The 17,179-nt window shown below is 44.5% G+C and overlaps 2 protein-coding genes across 3 annotated transcripts in view; one reads left to right on the forward strand and one right to left on the reverse strand.

Moving 5' to 3' along the window:
• The first annotated feature begins 1,892 nt into the window (after positions 1 to 1,892).
• The window catches only part of LOC128798219 (lysophosphatidic acid receptor 1-like), a 27,261-nt gene continuing 11,974 nt past the window's right edge, over positions 1,893 to 17,179 (forward strand). Inside the window, exons 1-2 of one of the 2 annotated variants that reach the window (XM_053961520.1) lie at positions 1,893 to 2,170; positions 13,954 to 14,019. The gene's annotated coding sequence lies outside the window, so the exon portion shown is untranslated. Of the gene's footprint in view, positions 2,171 to 2,413; positions 2,726 to 13,953; positions 14,020 to 17,179 lie in introns of those variants that run through there. The other variant, XM_053961519.1, reaches the window with a different exon arrangement.
• The window catches only part of CA4 (carbonic anhydrase 4), a 15,335-nt gene continuing 4,774 nt past the window's right edge, over positions 6,619 to 17,179 (reverse strand). The window contains exons 2-8 of the mRNA XM_053961523.1: positions 12,506 to 12,556; positions 11,936 to 12,106; positions 9,887 to 10,044; positions 9,656 to 9,748; positions 9,313 to 9,376; positions 9,040 to 9,203; positions 6,619 to 8,178 (exon numbers count right to left, since the gene is read on the reverse strand). Coding sequence (XP_053817498.1) covers positions 7,990 to 8,178; positions 9,040 to 9,203; positions 9,313 to 9,376; positions 9,656 to 9,748; positions 9,887 to 10,044; positions 11,936 to 12,106; positions 12,506 to 12,556 — 890 coding nt within the window. The 3' untranslated portion in view covers positions 6,619 to 7,989. The remainder of the gene's footprint in view (positions 8,179 to 9,039; positions 9,204 to 9,312; positions 9,377 to 9,655; positions 9,749 to 9,886; positions 10,045 to 11,935; positions 12,107 to 12,505; positions 12,557 to 17,179) is intronic.

A 17,179-nucleotide genomic window follows, 5' to 3' on the forward strand; every position in this document is an offset into this window, starting at 1 on the left:
GGCTGAGCTGGCTGCAGTTGGAGCTCTGGGCTCAGCAGCTCACGCAGGGATGATTTCAACCACAGCTCAGTGCTGGAGGTTTGTGTTGAGAGCCCCCAGCAAGCAGAACAGAAAGGTGGATGAATTTTTGTTCCGTGGTGCTTTCCTCCTGATATGGAATAAAAAAAACCTTTAAATCAAAGCCAGTCCTGTCGTGCCCAAACACTGCTTGAAGGGGCAGGGAAGGATTCCACACAGGAATCCCGGTGCTGCACGCTGGCTGTGAGCTCGTGTTTGGGACCTTGCTCAGGAGCTAACGCGTTGGAAATGTTTGCTCTCCATGTGGCTGTGCCTTTTTATCTGCAGGTTTGATTATATAAATGTTCCTGTTTAAAAGACACACGCCAGGGAATAAATCTCTGGGCCCACAGACTCTTTGAGCACAAGCAGCCCCAGCATTTAACTGGTAACAAAGAGAGTTGGAGTGGAAGCTTTTTGATAAAGAGTTGGCAGCATATCAGAGGAGCAGCTTGGCCACGAGATGTGAGCAAGGATGTCACACGGGGTGTTTAAACTTCTTACCTTTCCTTCCAATTCCCTTTTATTTTTTTTTCCTCTTTAAATGATTATGAATGAATTATAAGAGAGACAGTGATTGTTTCCCGTGTGTGGCTCAGTTAAAAGGTAGTGGCTCAGTTAAAAAGGACATTAAATTTGGATTTTAACATAATCCAGAGATCTGGCTGCTCTAACTGCAGTTTAAGTAGTAAGAATTAAAAGTGACCTAAAGAATGATGAGCTTTTAGCACGAAATCTCTTGCTTAACTGATTTAACTGGCTGTAATTTGAGGTTTTCTTCCATGAGAGTGGCAGGTGCTGCCACACAGCAAAAGCCAAGTTGAGTGTGAGGAAGGGTAGAGTTCAAATAAACAAAATACACTAAGGGATGACTAAAGGGAGGTGGGGGATAGAACCCAGATGTGAATTTCCCTTCTGAGTATCTTCCCCTGCCTTTGGCTGCTGGGCTTTGATGTCGCAGAGCACAAAGAGACTCCTCCTGTACCTGAGCTCTGTGTTCCAGGCCAGGTTATAAATCTGTAACGTTGCACTTCACCTTTTGTGTCTTGCTTAATGACCTCTTAAAAATAAATGCAGGATGGCCGAGGGGAACAGGATCAGTGGTGGAAAAGCTGACACGTCCGCAACCTGAGCTCTGATCCCTCTGATTGCTCCAGCCCGTTAAACAAAACTTCTTTTGCTTTGTGCTTAAAGGAAAAAAAAAAAAAAAAAAAAAAGAGGGAAAAGGGGGACAGGGAAGGGTTTTCTTAGCTGGGTTCTCTGTCTTAAAATGCAGCTGGAAAATGCTTTACTGGGGAAATGCTGCATGGAGTCACCTGCCTAAAGAACAAGAGTGCAGTCACCCATATATCAAAATATATTCTGTCTGCTATTTCATTTTCATGGAAAGCTGCTGTTTTAAGGAGCTTCTGCCCCTTTGGAAGTGTCATCCTTCATTTCTCTTGCATAAAAATGACCATTTAAGAGCCTCATCAGGCTCTTCTGTTTCCCACAGTACTAAATTTAATATGCACAGCTATAATATAAATAAATGTCTAATAACTCTCACTCAAATCCATGAAAATGTAAGTTATCCCTGAGGAATATCTTTCCATAAAATGTCCTCCACTTGAATGAAAGGAAAACTGCAGTTTCCCAGCATTTCAGACCGGGACAATAATTTATTTTGGTGGTGATTATAGTGGATATTTTTGATTCATGTGTACAATAGTAAAACTGACACTATTTTCTTTTGTTTGTGTGTTTTGCTTAAAATAAAAGATTACTCCAAAGGAAGGCATTTGAGGAAGACTGCTTGCAGAGAGGGGCCAGATTTATTTTGGCTGGCTGTGCTGTCCTGTCAGCTGGATAACAACCTGCACCATTCCCAGTCCTTCAAGCCCTCTCAGCTGCCTTTGCCACAATAATTTCCCTGCAGATTCCCTGCTGGAGCTCAGCTGACTGATGCTGACAACCCTTTGCAAGCCACATCAAAAACTTTCCAGCAATTTTACTGCTTAGGACTCCCCAAATGTCTGGAACACCAAAAGCCGAGTGCGTTGTGGGCAGGTCACTATATTCTCTTTAATTTCTGCAGTTGTGCTGTGCCCTGTCTGGGATTTTATTTCTTTTGGTAAGGCCCTAATTGATTTTTTTCTTTCAAAATATCGCTGTTTCCACCTAATCTCTGCAGTTTCCTCGTGTGCCTGGTTTTTCCCTGGCTGTGCATTCCAGCCTGTGTTGCCCCTCTGGTTTGCTCCTATGAATAGCTGGTCAAACTGAATTTTGCAGTCATTGGTGGGGATTCTTTTTTTTTAAAAGAAAAGGGGGGAAAAGGAGCAAGGGATGGGAGGAGAGGAAATGAATTCCACCTTATATATCTTGCTGCATTTCTTCAGTAAACGAGCGCAGCTCTGTGAGGCGGCGCTGTCAACCCCTGTGCCCATGAGGGAGCTCCTCGTGTGGTTTCACTGAACTTCTGCCGGTGTCCCGAGGCTCAATCCTGCCCGAGGTCATTCCGAGCTCGCTGAGGAACACACGGGCAGGATTTTGATTTTAATAAGCTTTTTTTACCCGAGCCATTTGGAAATCGTGGCCTGTGGGCTGCCCGTGGTCCCACCGGGCCTTCACAGCCGCAATCCCGGAACAGCCCCGCGGCTGCAGCAGGAATTGCACCGGATTTTAAAAGGTAATTGCAATGTTTGTGCTTTATGAGCTTTAATGCCCCCTTTTTTTAAGGAAGAAATCCATCAGGTTCCATCACATGTGCGCTCCTATCTGTGGGATCATAAACCCACAAGGTCCCGTTTATGGCCTGGCAGTGCCACGTGAACAAAGGGACAGCAGGAACCCATCCAGGGGGGTGATGTGACACCAGAGCCCTTTTTGCAGTGCTTGATATAACACCGTGTTCCTGCCAATCAAAAAAAAAAAAAATTGTTTAAAAAAAGGGTTCTAAAACCCTCGGAGGAAATGGAGCCTTGGCAATTTTTCTGCTCCCAACCTACTCTGTGGGCTGAGCTCTCTCCACATTCCAGGGCTGTCCCAGCTCCCAGTCCACAAAATGCCTGAGCTGGACCAAGGATTTGGAGCCCTGGAATTCCCTGAGGAGGTGGAAATGAGTGGAGAATCCTCCTTTTCTCAGATGTGTTTGGCAGAAAGGGCCGCGCAGAACGTGGGGCATCCTCAGCCACAGAGGGTCTCAGCTGCACAGAGAAGCTTCAGCACCTCCACAGTTCATTTTTTGTCTTTATCCCGCTCTTTTAAGACTTAAACTCGTTTTGTTTTCCTCGGGGAGGTCACTGCTGCTCTAGCAGGATTATTCTTATGTTTCCCAGTGGCTGCTGGGCTCCAGGACATGAGCCATTATGTTTTACTGCCTGTAAGAAAAGCATTTTGTGTAAAGCTGAGAGCTTTGTGTACCACAAACTCCAATGACTGGAGGCTTACAAAGATACTGCACTCTTGATAGGGATTGTCTATGATTTATTTGGAGTTTAATCTCGACATCAGCACAATCAGCAAAATGTAAAACTTCTCTGCCTGCCTTTCTCTCTCATAAATTCTTCATAACCACCCCCAATCTGCAAACTCATCCATCAAGGTCTCTCAGTGTGCTGGGAACAGGAGCAGCCCTGGCGAGGCGGGGAGGGGAAGGGTGGTGGCATTCTAAAGGTGATTCCACTCGATGGAAACCAGTGTGGTTTTGTGAGGCAGTCAAAAGGAAGGGCAGGGAAAAAGTTTAGATGGCTTGGAGTGGATTGTTGTGAAACAAAACTCATTAAAACAGTGTCAGCTGTTGGGGTTTCTTTTACATCAAACTGTATTTGAGTCCTGGATGTCTAAATCACTTCAGAAGATATTAATAGGTAAAAGGTAATAAAATAACCCAAATTGATTACCATCTTATACCCTTTATGATATAGCTTTAAATGCAAATTGCATTCAACTGCAAGAAGGGAAATAATGTGCCAAAGGCATTTCAATTAATTGCTGTAGTTAATTACACTCATAATTTTACTTGTGTGACTAATTATAATCAGCTTTTAGCGGTGTATATGGATTTATTTCTGATACTAAAAGCCCCAAACAGCAGGTTATTTTTAGGAAATGCATTTAAACCTTGTAATGAAAACTGCATGTTCCCATTCTCAGCAGTTGTCTTGAAGGAGCTGTGTCTGTTCAGAAGTTTGGAGGAGATCAGGAAGGAAAAGTGTCCTGGCTGAGGTCACTGTGGCCCTGCTGTGCCTCCAGCTGGGGTTTTTCATTGCCTTTTCCACAGGTACACATAATTTACCAGTAAATCCTACATTTCCTTTCTTTAAAAATCCAATTTACATATGAATTTCTCCCACACAAAGCATTTTCCACAGCCACCTCAGTTCCCAGGCAATTTGTTTTTCTGTCATTGCAGAGTTTTTAAATCCCATCTCATTTTAGTGCTTCATGGAAGAAAATCACCAAGTCCACTTTTAATTCTATCAAAAAGAGCCTCCCATCTCCAAGAGTACTAATTTTTCATGGAATCATTTATAGAGTAATAGAACCATTTAGGTTGGAAGAGACCTTTTAAGATCATTGAGTCCAGCTGTGATTTTTGGGGTGCAATGGGGTCCCTGTCCCTGGAGCAGAGGGGGTTGATGTTACACCTGGTATTTATTAAACTCCACACTTATTAAACTCTAAAACCAGCCTGGGAAGTTTGATAGGCTTCTCTGTATCCTTTTGTTTTTCTTTTTTTTTTTTTTTGACTCCAGGTGGATGAATGGATTTTTTATGTGGATTTGCTGTGTGACATCTTTTTAATGGGGAGGGTGCTGGCAAGTGCTATTTTCCCTGTGGAATCCACATCTGGCTGTGCAAGGAAGGAAAGGACAGAGGAAAAGCCTTTGTCCTTCTCTCCCAGCAGTCACAGAAAACTAATTTTGTCCAGACAACTTCATTTTGAGCTGGTGTTTTGTCACAGGAGGAGCTCACTGTAAGTGGAGTTGCCAAATTTGTCAGAATTCTTTGTGGGTAATGTAAATACATTTCTAGTGAGTAATGGTTTGGTTTCCTTGTCTCTCTGTCCTTCCTGAGAAAAATGTTTTGCTGAAAACACATTGTATTAGGATTTTTTTTGTGCCTGCCCCTGCTGTCACCCCCTGCCCCTCTGATGACTGGGAAGGAGCAGTGCCTTCACTTCTCACACCTCTGGAGCTGCTCTCAAACCAAAGTGCAGCCCAAAGCTGGGAAAGGATTGCTTGTGGATGGGTTGTACAACCCCCTGCTTGTTTTATTTGTTTTATCCCCAATTTTAATTGCCAGTGTTGTTTCATTTTCCCTGGGACTGCAGCTTTCAGCCCCACAGCCATCAGCTCTGGCTCCAACATGTGTGAAATGTATCAGTGCAGTTCTGTGCTAACCCTAATGGACATGGGAAAATAATGTTCTTGCTGGATCCTTCCAAAGGCTTCTGTTCCACCCCACACCCTTTCCTGTATCATGCCTTGGCTATTTGTCCTTCAGGAGTGACTGTCATTTCCTGGTGTCTTCACAATAAAAGAATTTCATGCCAAACGTAGCCGAGACAAAATTCCTGAAAGCCAGCACCTCAGGTTACCTGTGGAACAGCAAATTGCTTTTCCATAACCATCCTCACAAAGCAAATCAGATGTCCCACTGGAAGCCTTCTTGTCTTTTCCTGGGAATAGGTTTTTTGGGTTGTTTTGGTTTTTTTTTTTTTTTTTTTTTTTTATTCCCTGCATTATTGCTGGTCCTGTCCTTGTCACCTCCTGCCCCAGAGCAGAACCTGGGTGCCAAGAGGGGCCTCGGGCAGAGCACAGACTGGTGTCAATCCCTGCCACAGGATTGACATTTCCCTTTCCCTTACTGCCACAGCACTGAGCCTCTCAGTGAAAACACTGATCCTTGTCCAGGGAGATTTGATTCACTCTGGGGCTGGTGCTGAAGAGCTCTTAGAGAAGGCTCACCCTCTTTCCAGCAGATTGTTTTCTTCCTTGTAGTTCTCTCTAATCTGTCTTGTCGTGGCTGTGCCCTGTGATTGATCAATTATTATTAGCAATAAATGACAGCTGAGCCAGATCCTGCACAGGGTTTATCCCAATCATCCCTTGGAGAGCTGTCCATGAAATGAGAATTGAAGGAATAACCTGAAGGAGAGGGATGGTGGCTCTTGCACACCTTGCTCAGTGCAAAAGGCATTTCTCAGGTATCCCAAGGAGTGTTCCCATCCCTGCTTTTAAAGCAGGAGTTCCCTGTCCTGGGAGCTGGGTGGGGTGGGGCAGCAGCTCTGCACACCTGGGCAAGGTGCCAGACTCCAGAGCCTGCTGAGTGCAGAGAACACCCTGTGAAACAGAGCCCTGAACTCTGCTGACAGTGGAAACATCCCAAGGCACCGCACATCCCTGCCCCCTGCCCCAAAAATGCAAACCCAGCCCTAAACCCAACCCTAAATATTGTGAAGAAAACAGGGAGAGGGGGAAAAAGTCATGTTCCTCTTCTGAAAGAGTTTGTGGATTCCCCTTCAGCAAGGACAAAAGAAATAACTCAGAACAATTCAAATATAGGTTTGTTGTTCACCTTTAATATTTCATTTCTGTTTGCTCCTCCAAAGATTTTCAGTTACATAAAAATACAGTTAAAGTATTAATCTTTCCTTTAAACTTAAATAGGTTCATTTGCTTTCCCATGTGTTTGGCTTTTTTTTTAAGCTTTACTGATTGATTAATATGAAAATAATTTCCCTTCTTTTGGTGAGCTGTGGTTGCTCTCACTGCCAGGGTTTTTCTGAAAATACATAAAGTCATCTCTGCAAACATTGCCCTTAAAGGGAAAAAATACATATCTGCTAATATGAAATCCCATTTTGGTGTGGCCAAAATCTAAAATCCTAAAAGAAGCTGTAACATGTTATATGGCACTAGCCAAAGAGAAATGTTATGTCCCTCTTCAGAGGGAGAACTAGAATAATACAAGGAAACCCCATTTCCCAATGTATTTTCCATAAGTAATTGGGTAAGCTCTGAAGGAATTGGTTCAAACCACAATCTTCTTGGAAAAAGACCTATAAATCTTGGTCATATGTGACTATTGCAGGTATGCTACTATAAAAAAATTATATATATAAAAGAAATATATATATATATTTATTTATTTATATGTAAGAAAGAGCCATTTCTTGAGCTGTCCTATTTTATTAGGCAAATAACAACTACAAAGGATGATCAGAGTCTCCTGCTTCAGAAGCAGCCCTCCATAGAGAGGGAATTTCCACAGATGTGCCTCTGGTCGGTGGGGATGAGCCTCCCTGCTGCTCCCCAGCACATCACATTGGCCATGGCATCCCAGAGAGAGGTGAATAAATAACAGAGGAACCTGGTAGCCCCAGCAGGAGATTGGGTGGAAGGAACCCAGTGTCCTTATCTGACATTAACTGAGACATTCTGGAGCAAGGAGGGGGGTTTATGTGTTGGGTGAGTGCCCTTCCCTGGAGGGGATGAGGGTTGTGTGTGAGCATTTATCTTTGCTCTGTGTTGTACCTTCAGGTAGGACAGTGTGGGGTTGTAGGAATTACTCCACATTTCACTGCCAGATTTGCAGTGCTCAATGTGAACGTGCTCCAAACCACCCCCTTCACAGGCACTTAAGAACAGATTCCTCTCCAAGGTTCTCTGTGCAGCTCCTTCCAGTGCTGCCTTAAAACTACAAAATAATCCAGACTAATGCTTTCTCTGAGTGTATCGGCTTCTAAAATTGAATTTTCACTGCTTTATCTCCCAGGTCCTTTGAGTTCTGGTGGTTTGGGTTTCACCAGAGCAGCACAGAAGCCCTTGGTTAATGTCTGGAGGAGGACAAGGCTGTATTGGGACAAAATTCACGAGAGGCTGAGACAAAGAACAGCAAAAACAACAAGAAGTTAAGGCCCAGGAGGTTGAATGAGGTGGGAAAGGCTCAGTGGGCCAGAGAGCTGAGGGTGCAGGTCAGAGCCAGGGCCAGCAGCAGCAGCTGTGCCGTGGGCAGGGCCACGCTGGCACCCGACCACAGCACCTCGCGCCCGTTCAGGGGCTGCGCTGGCCGGAAATTCTCCATCATGGGAGTGGAGTTCTTCCCATCAAAGTGCAGTGCTGCGAACTGGGACAGCTGCAAAACACAACGGCCCGTTAAACCTGCTTGCCAGAGGACTCTGGGAGTTGTTGTGCTGCCAACCCCTGCTGCCTGGCTCTGGTTTTGGACCCGAGGGTTTGATGGGTGCCTTAAGCCTCACAGGAAACGCCGTGGCAGAGGCCACTGGAGAGGTCGCCGAGCGATGGCTCCTTCCAGCCTTGGCAATCACGGGCACTTCCCCTGTGTGGGAGCCAAATGCTCTGTGCAGCCCGAGGACTGGCTCCCCCAGAGCTCCTGACGCACGCGGCCCCGGCCCCGGCCGCCACGTCACGGTGACACGAGGCAGGAACAGCAGGAATTCTGCCCTTGGTCAGGTTCCTGGCTGCTCTGTGTGACCCTGGGCTGTGCTGGGGGCACTGTGACAGCGCTCAGGGCACGCTGTGAGTGAGGAGCTCAGCTGGCTCGGGGCCAGGCTGATCTCTGCACAGCCTGTGTTTTCCAGGCACTCATAACTCCATCTCCTCTTCCTGCCTGCAGGTCAGAAATGGGCTGCTTGATGCTGATGGGCCCGAGGTTTGGGTTTGGAATTTCTGTGTTCTGCTGCCCTGACAATGGGACAAAAGCCGTGGATCTGGGCAGTGAGCAGGTGGCAGCAGTGGAAGTGCTGCTGACGAAGCCCTGAGCTTGGGGGGGGTTTCTTGGCTTTCTCCTCACGCCGTCATTTCCCCTTCCTGCCCCTTTCCTGCCATTTTCTGAGGGGTGATTTCACAGGGTCAGTCCGCTGGCAGCGGGGAGCACGTTGAGGCTGCTGCCAAGTGAGGCACTGAGGTGTCACCCTGCGGGCAGGCAGCCCGGGGACACGGCACAGAACCTCCAGGCTGTGCCTCTGCCACTCACCTGGAACAAGCTGAGCTCAACTGGCTTCTCAAAGACCGTCCAGATGACGCCCTGGTAGCAGTCAGGGGTGGTGAGGGACCCCTGATAGCGATAGTACCTCCCAAGGTCTTCCTCAGGTGGGAGAAGAGAGCTCAGTGGCAAAGGATCCACCTTTACTGATTGCCCTGGAAAAAGCACGGGGGAAAATCCCTTGTAATGCTTGTGGCTGCAGGTTTTGCCCACGTTTATCCTCACCCCACACAGCTTGTGAGATCCCTGGCACGAGTGTCTTACCTTTGTATTTAATATTCTTTAATTCGCTCACTAGAGTTTCATAGTTTTTGTTTTCTTCGTCAGCCTGAAAGGGAAATATTTTCATTCCACGTCATGTATTTCCCTACAAGTGGTTGCTTTTAATCAGTGGTGAATTAAACAGAAAAGGGCCACAAGAAAAAATAACAGCAAGCAGGATGTAGAAAAGGGTAGAGGAACTCAGTGCTGGCAGAATGCCTGCAGAAGATAGGGAGGTTAAATCTTGGGCTACCAATATTGACATAAACATAAAATATTGACATAATCCCTCAGCCAAACTGCTGGCTGAGATTTGAGAGGGGCAGTTGAAAATTTCCCTGCCTACCTTTACAAAGAAGGCCAACACAGCCAAACCATCTGGAGTTTTCTTGGCTTCTGTCACATCCGAAGCATCTTCTCTGATGTGGACGACGTGAAGCTGGAACACAACAGCCAAGGCCAATTATTTCCACCCTCAGCCCTCCCATGGGGAGCTAGCCAAGAGATTTTGTGAGCAGGATCTCAGAATTCCAGAGTTCTGGAGTGAAAGCCGTGCTCCATGCACAGTCCCACCTACCTCCATGGGGTATTTCTCTCCGTCTATGCTGTGCTCTGAGCCAGGGATGTTTTGTGCCTCACCTAGGACTCCCCAGTGCAAATGGAATTCTACTGCCTTGTATTTTCTCCCCAGGCCTCCTCCTCCGACTTTAGGGGATGTGTCTAGTGCCACTTTAACTGGGGAAAAAAAAAGCATAAATTGTTTTAAAGGAGAAGAGCAGGCCCCACATTAACAGCGAGTGAGAGCAGAGATGTTCTTGAGATTCAAATTTATCTGCAAGTTCTCACTTGGCTTTTCAGACCGAGTGTTCCAGGAATTCTGCTCTGCAGAAAATGAACTCCTACAAAATCATGGCTGAGTTTAATTTGAGATTAATTCTAACCATTATGACCTCTGGCATCAGAGCTTCTTATACCTCTCAGAAGACCCTATATTCCTTCTTTTTTTTTTTTTTTCCTAAAAAAACCCCTCTATCAAAGTAAATTTGATCCCAGTTTATTTGGGTTTTAACCATTATTTTAATCTCCTGTTGTCTGCACTGTAGCATTTCTTTTGGGCAGGGTTTAAAGATGTTCTGTTTTAATTTCGAGTAGTGCTGCAATTTAAGCCTAAATCATACATATTTGAGATATATGTTAAAATTTTGCTTTTTTCGACCCCCACCTTAAGCACAGCACTTCTCTTTGCGTAGGAAAATTCCGGATTGCAGCCCCAGAGGAAAATTCTGGATTGCAGCCCCAGAGATTTCATTTCTGTTCTGAATTCCAAATGAACTTGGAGAGTGCATATGAGTCATTTAGTTCCTTTGCTTTTTAATCTGTAAATGGATGAGTCAGATGTCTTTGTGGGCTTTGTTTATTTAGCTTAAGACCTTTGAGACAGCGACCTTTGCTATGTGCCCATCACGGAACATAACGAGGGTCTAATCTCACCTGCAGCCTCTAATTGCAGCTGTAATTTAAGCAATAACCTCCTCATTTAGCACAGGAATTGGTTGCCCTCAGAAGGAAGAGATTTTAAAAGCCCAGATTAAACCCCTAATCCTTATGCATGGCTGGGGAAGATGAGGAGCAATCCTTATAAATATTAATTTTGATGTCAAAGGGACCGTAATTGGACATCCCGGAGTATTACCCTGTAATGGGAAAGTCATTAATCCATATATTAGTGAAAAGTCAAAACATTCCTTTTTCTTGTGGTCTGCCACGACAGCAATGTTTGAAATTAGAATTTGTAGCTGTTAAAATCTCCCCAACTGCCTTCCCACCTTTCTCTTTTAAATCGGGAAATATTTGCCACATGCTACTTTCTGCTTTGAGGATTTGGCAGTTTAAACAACCCATCCACGATTCTAAAAACACCTACACGTAACTTAAAGAAAAAAAAATAAAATGAGACTACAGGTTTATTTTTAAAGTCGAAGTAATTGAGCATCATTTTTTTTGGAGCAGCATCCTCAGTATTGTGAAGGAAAGTGGAGGAAGTGGAACAGTTCTAAATTACTGTTAATTGATTCAAGGTTTACTGATTCACTGAGTAGCTGATCAACAGCAGATAATTCTGTGTGCAGAGAAAACAGGTCTGGATCTGAGAAGAATATAGCCCATTATTTAAAGAACTAATAACACACAGCACTGAGAATGACTTTCCCACAGCAGGCTTTTCTCCAGCAGGATTCTTTGTGCAGAGGCAAGAGTTGGAAAGGACCAGCCCAGGAATGAAGTGGGAAAAGATCTTTTATCTTTCTTTCAGCAGAAAAAGATAAAATTCTGCCCAAATTGTTGTCCTGCCCACCTGCCCCCAGCCCTGGACTCTGTTTGGGGTTCTGTGGCAGCTCCAGGTCTGTTTCTGCACAGAAATTCCTGCTGAGATGTACAGGAACCACATCCACAACCCCAAAACTTCGCCGTCCCACAAACTTCCCAAGAAAATATTGACGCCAAAAAGGTTCTGGGAGTTTCCCTTCTGAAACAGAGGGGTGGGATCTCATCAGTGCTGCCCATCAGAGCTGGAAGGAGCCAGGGAAAGGCCAAATCCAGCCCCAGGAGCAGGCTGGGCAGTACTTGCCTGTGTGGCCGTTGTTCTCCAGGTCCCACTTGGCAGAGCCCTTCACATCGTACCCTTCAAAAGTCAGGGGCTTGAGGCTCTTGTCATAAACCACATTTCGGGTGACAATGTTGACAGGGGACTGTCTGTCCCCTTTGCACGTCGCGTTTATCTTGTGCCACTGAGCAGGATCTGTTCAGGCATGAAGAAAACATGTTTATTTTTTTCCTTGTAAACAGCAAATCCTTGAGAAAGCCAAACCATCCGGCTAAAATGGGGCATTTGAGACATCACCCCAACTTCTGGGGTGCTTTTTACATTTGTGTATTTGGTTTTTACGTTTGTGTATTTACATTTTTACATTTATTTGTACATTTCTACGTTATCCTTGGTCTACACAAAATGAGCAGTTACCACAAACACCGAGGGCTTCAAAATACCCTGTTTGGCACTGACGTGGTCACAAATAATGTGACCACGGGGCATTAAAGGCCGAGTGCTGTGAATTTTTTGCATTATTTCTCTCAGCAGCCCCTTTGCAAAGCAGAAGAATCACCAATGTGATTGGAAAAGTAAATTGCTTGGCAGTACCTTCACACTGTGGCTGCTCACACTTCTGGGACCGATAGCACCAGTGGCCCACTAAAAAAACAATAAATGAAACAGGTGAATGAAAAACTGTACCAATTATACCCCCCAAAAAGCAGCAGGGAAATGGATTGGCAGCTCTGCCCTCTCTAGATCTCCTCCTGATCTCTCATAAACCACTTTATAGCCATTAATATCCCCCCAAAACCTGCTGGCAGGAATCTTTAGGACATCAGAATTCTGAATGGGTTGCAATCCTAAAGAATTTGATTTTCAAACCTTGGCTACCTCAACTTCTTGAGGCAAAAGTTCCATGTTTGAATATATGCAGTGTTAAATTTCCTTTTATCAGCTCTGCACTTGCCAGCCTCTCACAGACTTGTAAATTCACTTTTGCAAGAGGACTTATCTCAGCCTGTTCCAGGAACTCCTTTGAAGGTTACCTGGGGAAGAATTCTGAGAAATGAAGGATCTCACTTCCTGCAGGACCTGGAGGAGCTTTGGTCTAACTCAGCTGGGTCCTAGCCCACAGGGATGGATGCAAAATTCTTCAGCAGAACATCCGAGTTTTGCTTTTTCATTGTCAGAAGAAATACAAACTTCAGAGGACAAGAGCTGATTTCACTTTATGTGTTTATCTAGCTAGGAAAGTAGGATTGATTTGTTTATCCCAAGTTGCTTCAGTGGCTCTTTATTTATTCTAAACTTTAAATTGACTTTGACAGGGGTAGTTCTCTTTGGCTGTTTAACTTCAACCCATAACAATTCAAACCCTCTTATAATGATGATTAATACCACACCTTCTGTTTGCTTGTGATTAGTAAATTATAGACATTTTAATAAATGGCTAATCAATTTTAAAGATAATTATGGAGGAGCCCTGTCACTTGACTGGTAATTACCTTAATTTGTAATTTATAACATACCTGCTGGAAGGCTTTTTACACCTTTATCTTGATATCAGTGGCATAACAATACATCCATCTATTAAGGATTTAGAAGTTATAAATAGAGAATTGTTGTAAAACCTGAGCTGCTGTGCCACAGAGGGAGACCTCATGGCAATTAATATAACCTTAAAAAAAATGTCAGTTTTGCTTTTTCTTTCACGAAAAGGAAATTTCTGCTGAAAACTACAAACAGTGTTGCCTCACTTTGTTGTTTAGCAAGACGGGGAAGGAAAACTTTGCTTTTTCTGTGTGGTAAGAACTGCAGGGATTTCTGTGTTGTTATCCAAAAACTGGGTTTGACGAGGTTTTATCCTTTTGGCAGATTCCTCACACACACAAAACTTCACTTTCCAGCCCTGATTGTTGCTTTTTTTATCTTTCCAGGACAGTGGCACTGAGCTTTCCCTCATCCCCACTGGGAAACCACAGAAGTTCCAAGCACAGGATGTCACCGAGTGCCTTAATCAATAAATTAAAATTATTCATTTTAATTTATTGCAGAATGCCAGCTGAGCTGATCTCCTCACTGCCTCCACGTGTGTTTTCTGCACGGATCAAAGACTCCAGGTGAGGTTCTGGCAGCTGCTCTGGGGTCGGTGTGAACTTTTAACAATTCCCCCAAGCCTGGGATTGGGAGTTTCTTGGCAATTTACACACGAAGGAACCTTCAGGTGTGAAAAAAACCCAGCAGGAATAACCTGGAAGGATTTGCTGCCAAATCTTTGGGATGGAAAGGCAGAAGGGGAAGGTGAGAGCTCCAGGCTGGGCAGTTCCAGGAGGTTTCACAATGGAGTGGGAGCATGGCCTGGACATCAAAGCATTTCTGCAACACAAATCTGATTTTCCAGGTGCTCTGAGCCACAGCTGGGAGCCAGGGCAGCAGGTTCAGGGCTGTGGAGATTTTAAACCTCTCCTGTGGAATCACCAAATTCAAACAGGGGCAAGGGGAATTATCCCCAGGTTGTGCTGATGGTGCTCCTGAGCCAGGAGGGATTGAAATGGGTTATGTCCCACCCTTCTCAAACACAGAAATCACTGAGTTTTTACCCCCTGGACAGGTGTCTGGGAAGTTGTATTATCAATTATCTTTCTCTTACATTTTATTATGGATTTATCCTTGATTTCAGTGGTTCTGTGCCATCAAATAAACTTGTGGGTCTCAATCATGTCTCAATAAACTGACACTTGAGCACACCACAGATCTTCCAGCCTGGCCATCAAAATGATGGGGAGAAAAAGTTTCATAAAATAAAGTTTAATTTTGAAAATCCAGCCCTCAGTGGCTGCAGCTGCCTCACATCCAGCTCTCACATCCAGCTCTCAGGAGTGTTTAATAATTAGTGTCTGATTTTTGCATCTTTCCACCAAATCCCCAATGTCTCTGAACGAGGTAAGGATTGTGTTTTCCACCAAGTCCTTGCCACACTTGTGGCTGGATGGTATCAGTGAAGTAGAAGAGCACATAAATAAAGCACTTCATAAGAAAAGTGTCCTTGAAGCTGTTAAACCTTAAAGAACGAGCTAATTAAACATTACAGAATGCCTGAGCAAACAGTGGATTCATGTTTAGTGTGAATTAGGGCTGGTTTTTTATTTGTAGTTGGGTTGGTTTTTTTTTTGTTGTTGTTTTTTGTTTTTTTTTTTTTTTAATTGGCAGCAATGGAACACTGGGGAACAGGAGCCTTTTTGTGGGTGCTGCTCAGGAGGAACCACGCAGTCCCTGAGGAGGAAAATTTGCATTTGGATTTGACCTGAGTGGGATGTGAGCCTCCCTCCCTATAGGAACCTTGCATTACAATGGCTCTTTCTTCCCCTGAGCTTTGGGGCTTTCTTTCCCAAGCAAGAAGGGAAGATCCTTGTCACATCCAGGCAGCTCTCCGTGGTTTTAGGCAGGATTATGTCCTCAGGCACGTTGTTCAGGCCACTTTTAATTGTCCAGAGGCTCCTGCCACTTCCCTTGGAAGACTTTGCCACAGTGCATTAGCCCACACTGTCAGGAAATGTTTCCTATTTAATAGTTTACATTTTCCACTTCCTTATCTGCATCCCATCACTCCTAGAAATATCACCGAACCACCCTAAACAATTCTTTTCCCTCCCTGGTGTATACAGCATCCAAACAGTTCCCTCTTCATCTGGAATTCCTGTCCAGGCTTCATTCATCTTTTGTCCCATCTGACAACCATGCCCTTCACCTTCCCACTGTCCCCTCTTCAAAACCTCCCTCTGAACCCCCTTTTTTATGGGGTCTGGGAGCCCTCAGATCCCACCCTGCTCTGCTCTTCCAGTCAAACCTCAGCTCCCACGCTCTCTTTCCTGTAGGTCATTTTATTGCTGGAAAAACACAGCAGAAAGTGGGGTTTTCAGTGTTTCAGGGAGGCTTTTTTTTTGTTTTTGTGGTTTAGGTGCTGAGATCATTGCTGTGATATACAGATATAAAAATATATAGATAACGATATAGATAACGATATAGATAAAGATATAGATATCACACCTGGACTTACTGTATTATCAATTACATCTTTCTCTTACATTTTATCATGGATTTATCCTTGATTTCAGTGGTTCTTTGCCATCCCACAGGTGTCACCTTGACTTTATTTGGTTTAATTTAGAGTTGGGCTGGACAGGGCTGGCTCTTCCTCCACAGAGTTCAGGACAGTTAAATTTAGGGAGTCTCTCTTGGCACGTGAGCAGTCCCACTTATCTCTGCCTCTTCCTCCTGGAATTTACAACTGCTTCCTGCCCAAAGCTGCTTCTTGGCAGAAAAAACAATACAAATTACGTATTGTTTTCATTTTATTGCAAACGGTTTCAATTGTTTTAGCTATCAAGCCTCGTTTGGAAGCCCGAGGCAAAAAAATAAATAAAATATTCCTGCCGTTGAGAACTGCCTCTCCTGCCCAGTGAGAGGGGAGGTGCTGCTGGCTGGGGGCCAGGCTGGAGCAGCCCTGCCAAGGTGCTATTGTGAGATCTAGGAAAAGACCCTTTGGCTCTTTGGACCACGCTCAGATTGTCTGAATTCCACAAAAGTTCCCCAATCTGCTCTGTCCCACTTGGAGCTGCTTGGTGTGCTGGGAATGCTGGGGACAGGCTGGCTGAAAATGCCATTTGACCTGTTCCTGTGCACTCAAGAGTCACTCAAACAGGCTAAACTGCCTCAATTCCTGCTTCTGATAGAGTGGCTGTGGTTTATTCAGCTTCTATTTTGCCGTTTTTGTTATTATTATTATTATTATTATTATTATTGCAGGTTTTATTATTAGTTTTGCTGGTTTTATTAAAGATATTGAGCTTCTGGGAGTGTGAATAATCTTTTTGCCTGGGAAAGCAGGAATGTCCTGTGCTGATTTTTAATTCAAATCCTTTCTCTCTTTCACCTGAGCCCTTTGTTTGTCCCTTTAGCCTCCTGTCCCCCTTCCAGCCATCCTGCCTGGCCATTCCCTGTTTTCCTGGTGGTCCCAGAGCTGGGGATGCCCGCAGAGCTCTCTCTGATCTGCCCTCCTTGGTCCTCAAATCCATCCCCAAAATCTGCTCTCACCTCTGCATCCTTTTCCACCAAAATGGCAAAAGCTGGGTTTGCATGGGATTTATTTTTAGGTCTGGCTTGTGTTGGGCTCATCCTATTTTTAGCTGTCTTTGTGAAACTTTCTATTTTTAGTGCAAAATACAAAACAAAAGCAATTGTTATCTAAGCCTGTCTTTCTAATTAATGACCACAAACTGA

This window comes from Vidua chalybeata, chromosome 20 (assembly GCF_026979565.1).
Source record: "Vidua chalybeata isolate OUT-0048 chromosome 20, bVidCha1 merged haplotype, whole genome shotgun sequence".
NCBI lineage: Eukaryota > Metazoa > Chordata > Aves > Passeriformes > Viduidae > Vidua > Vidua chalybeata.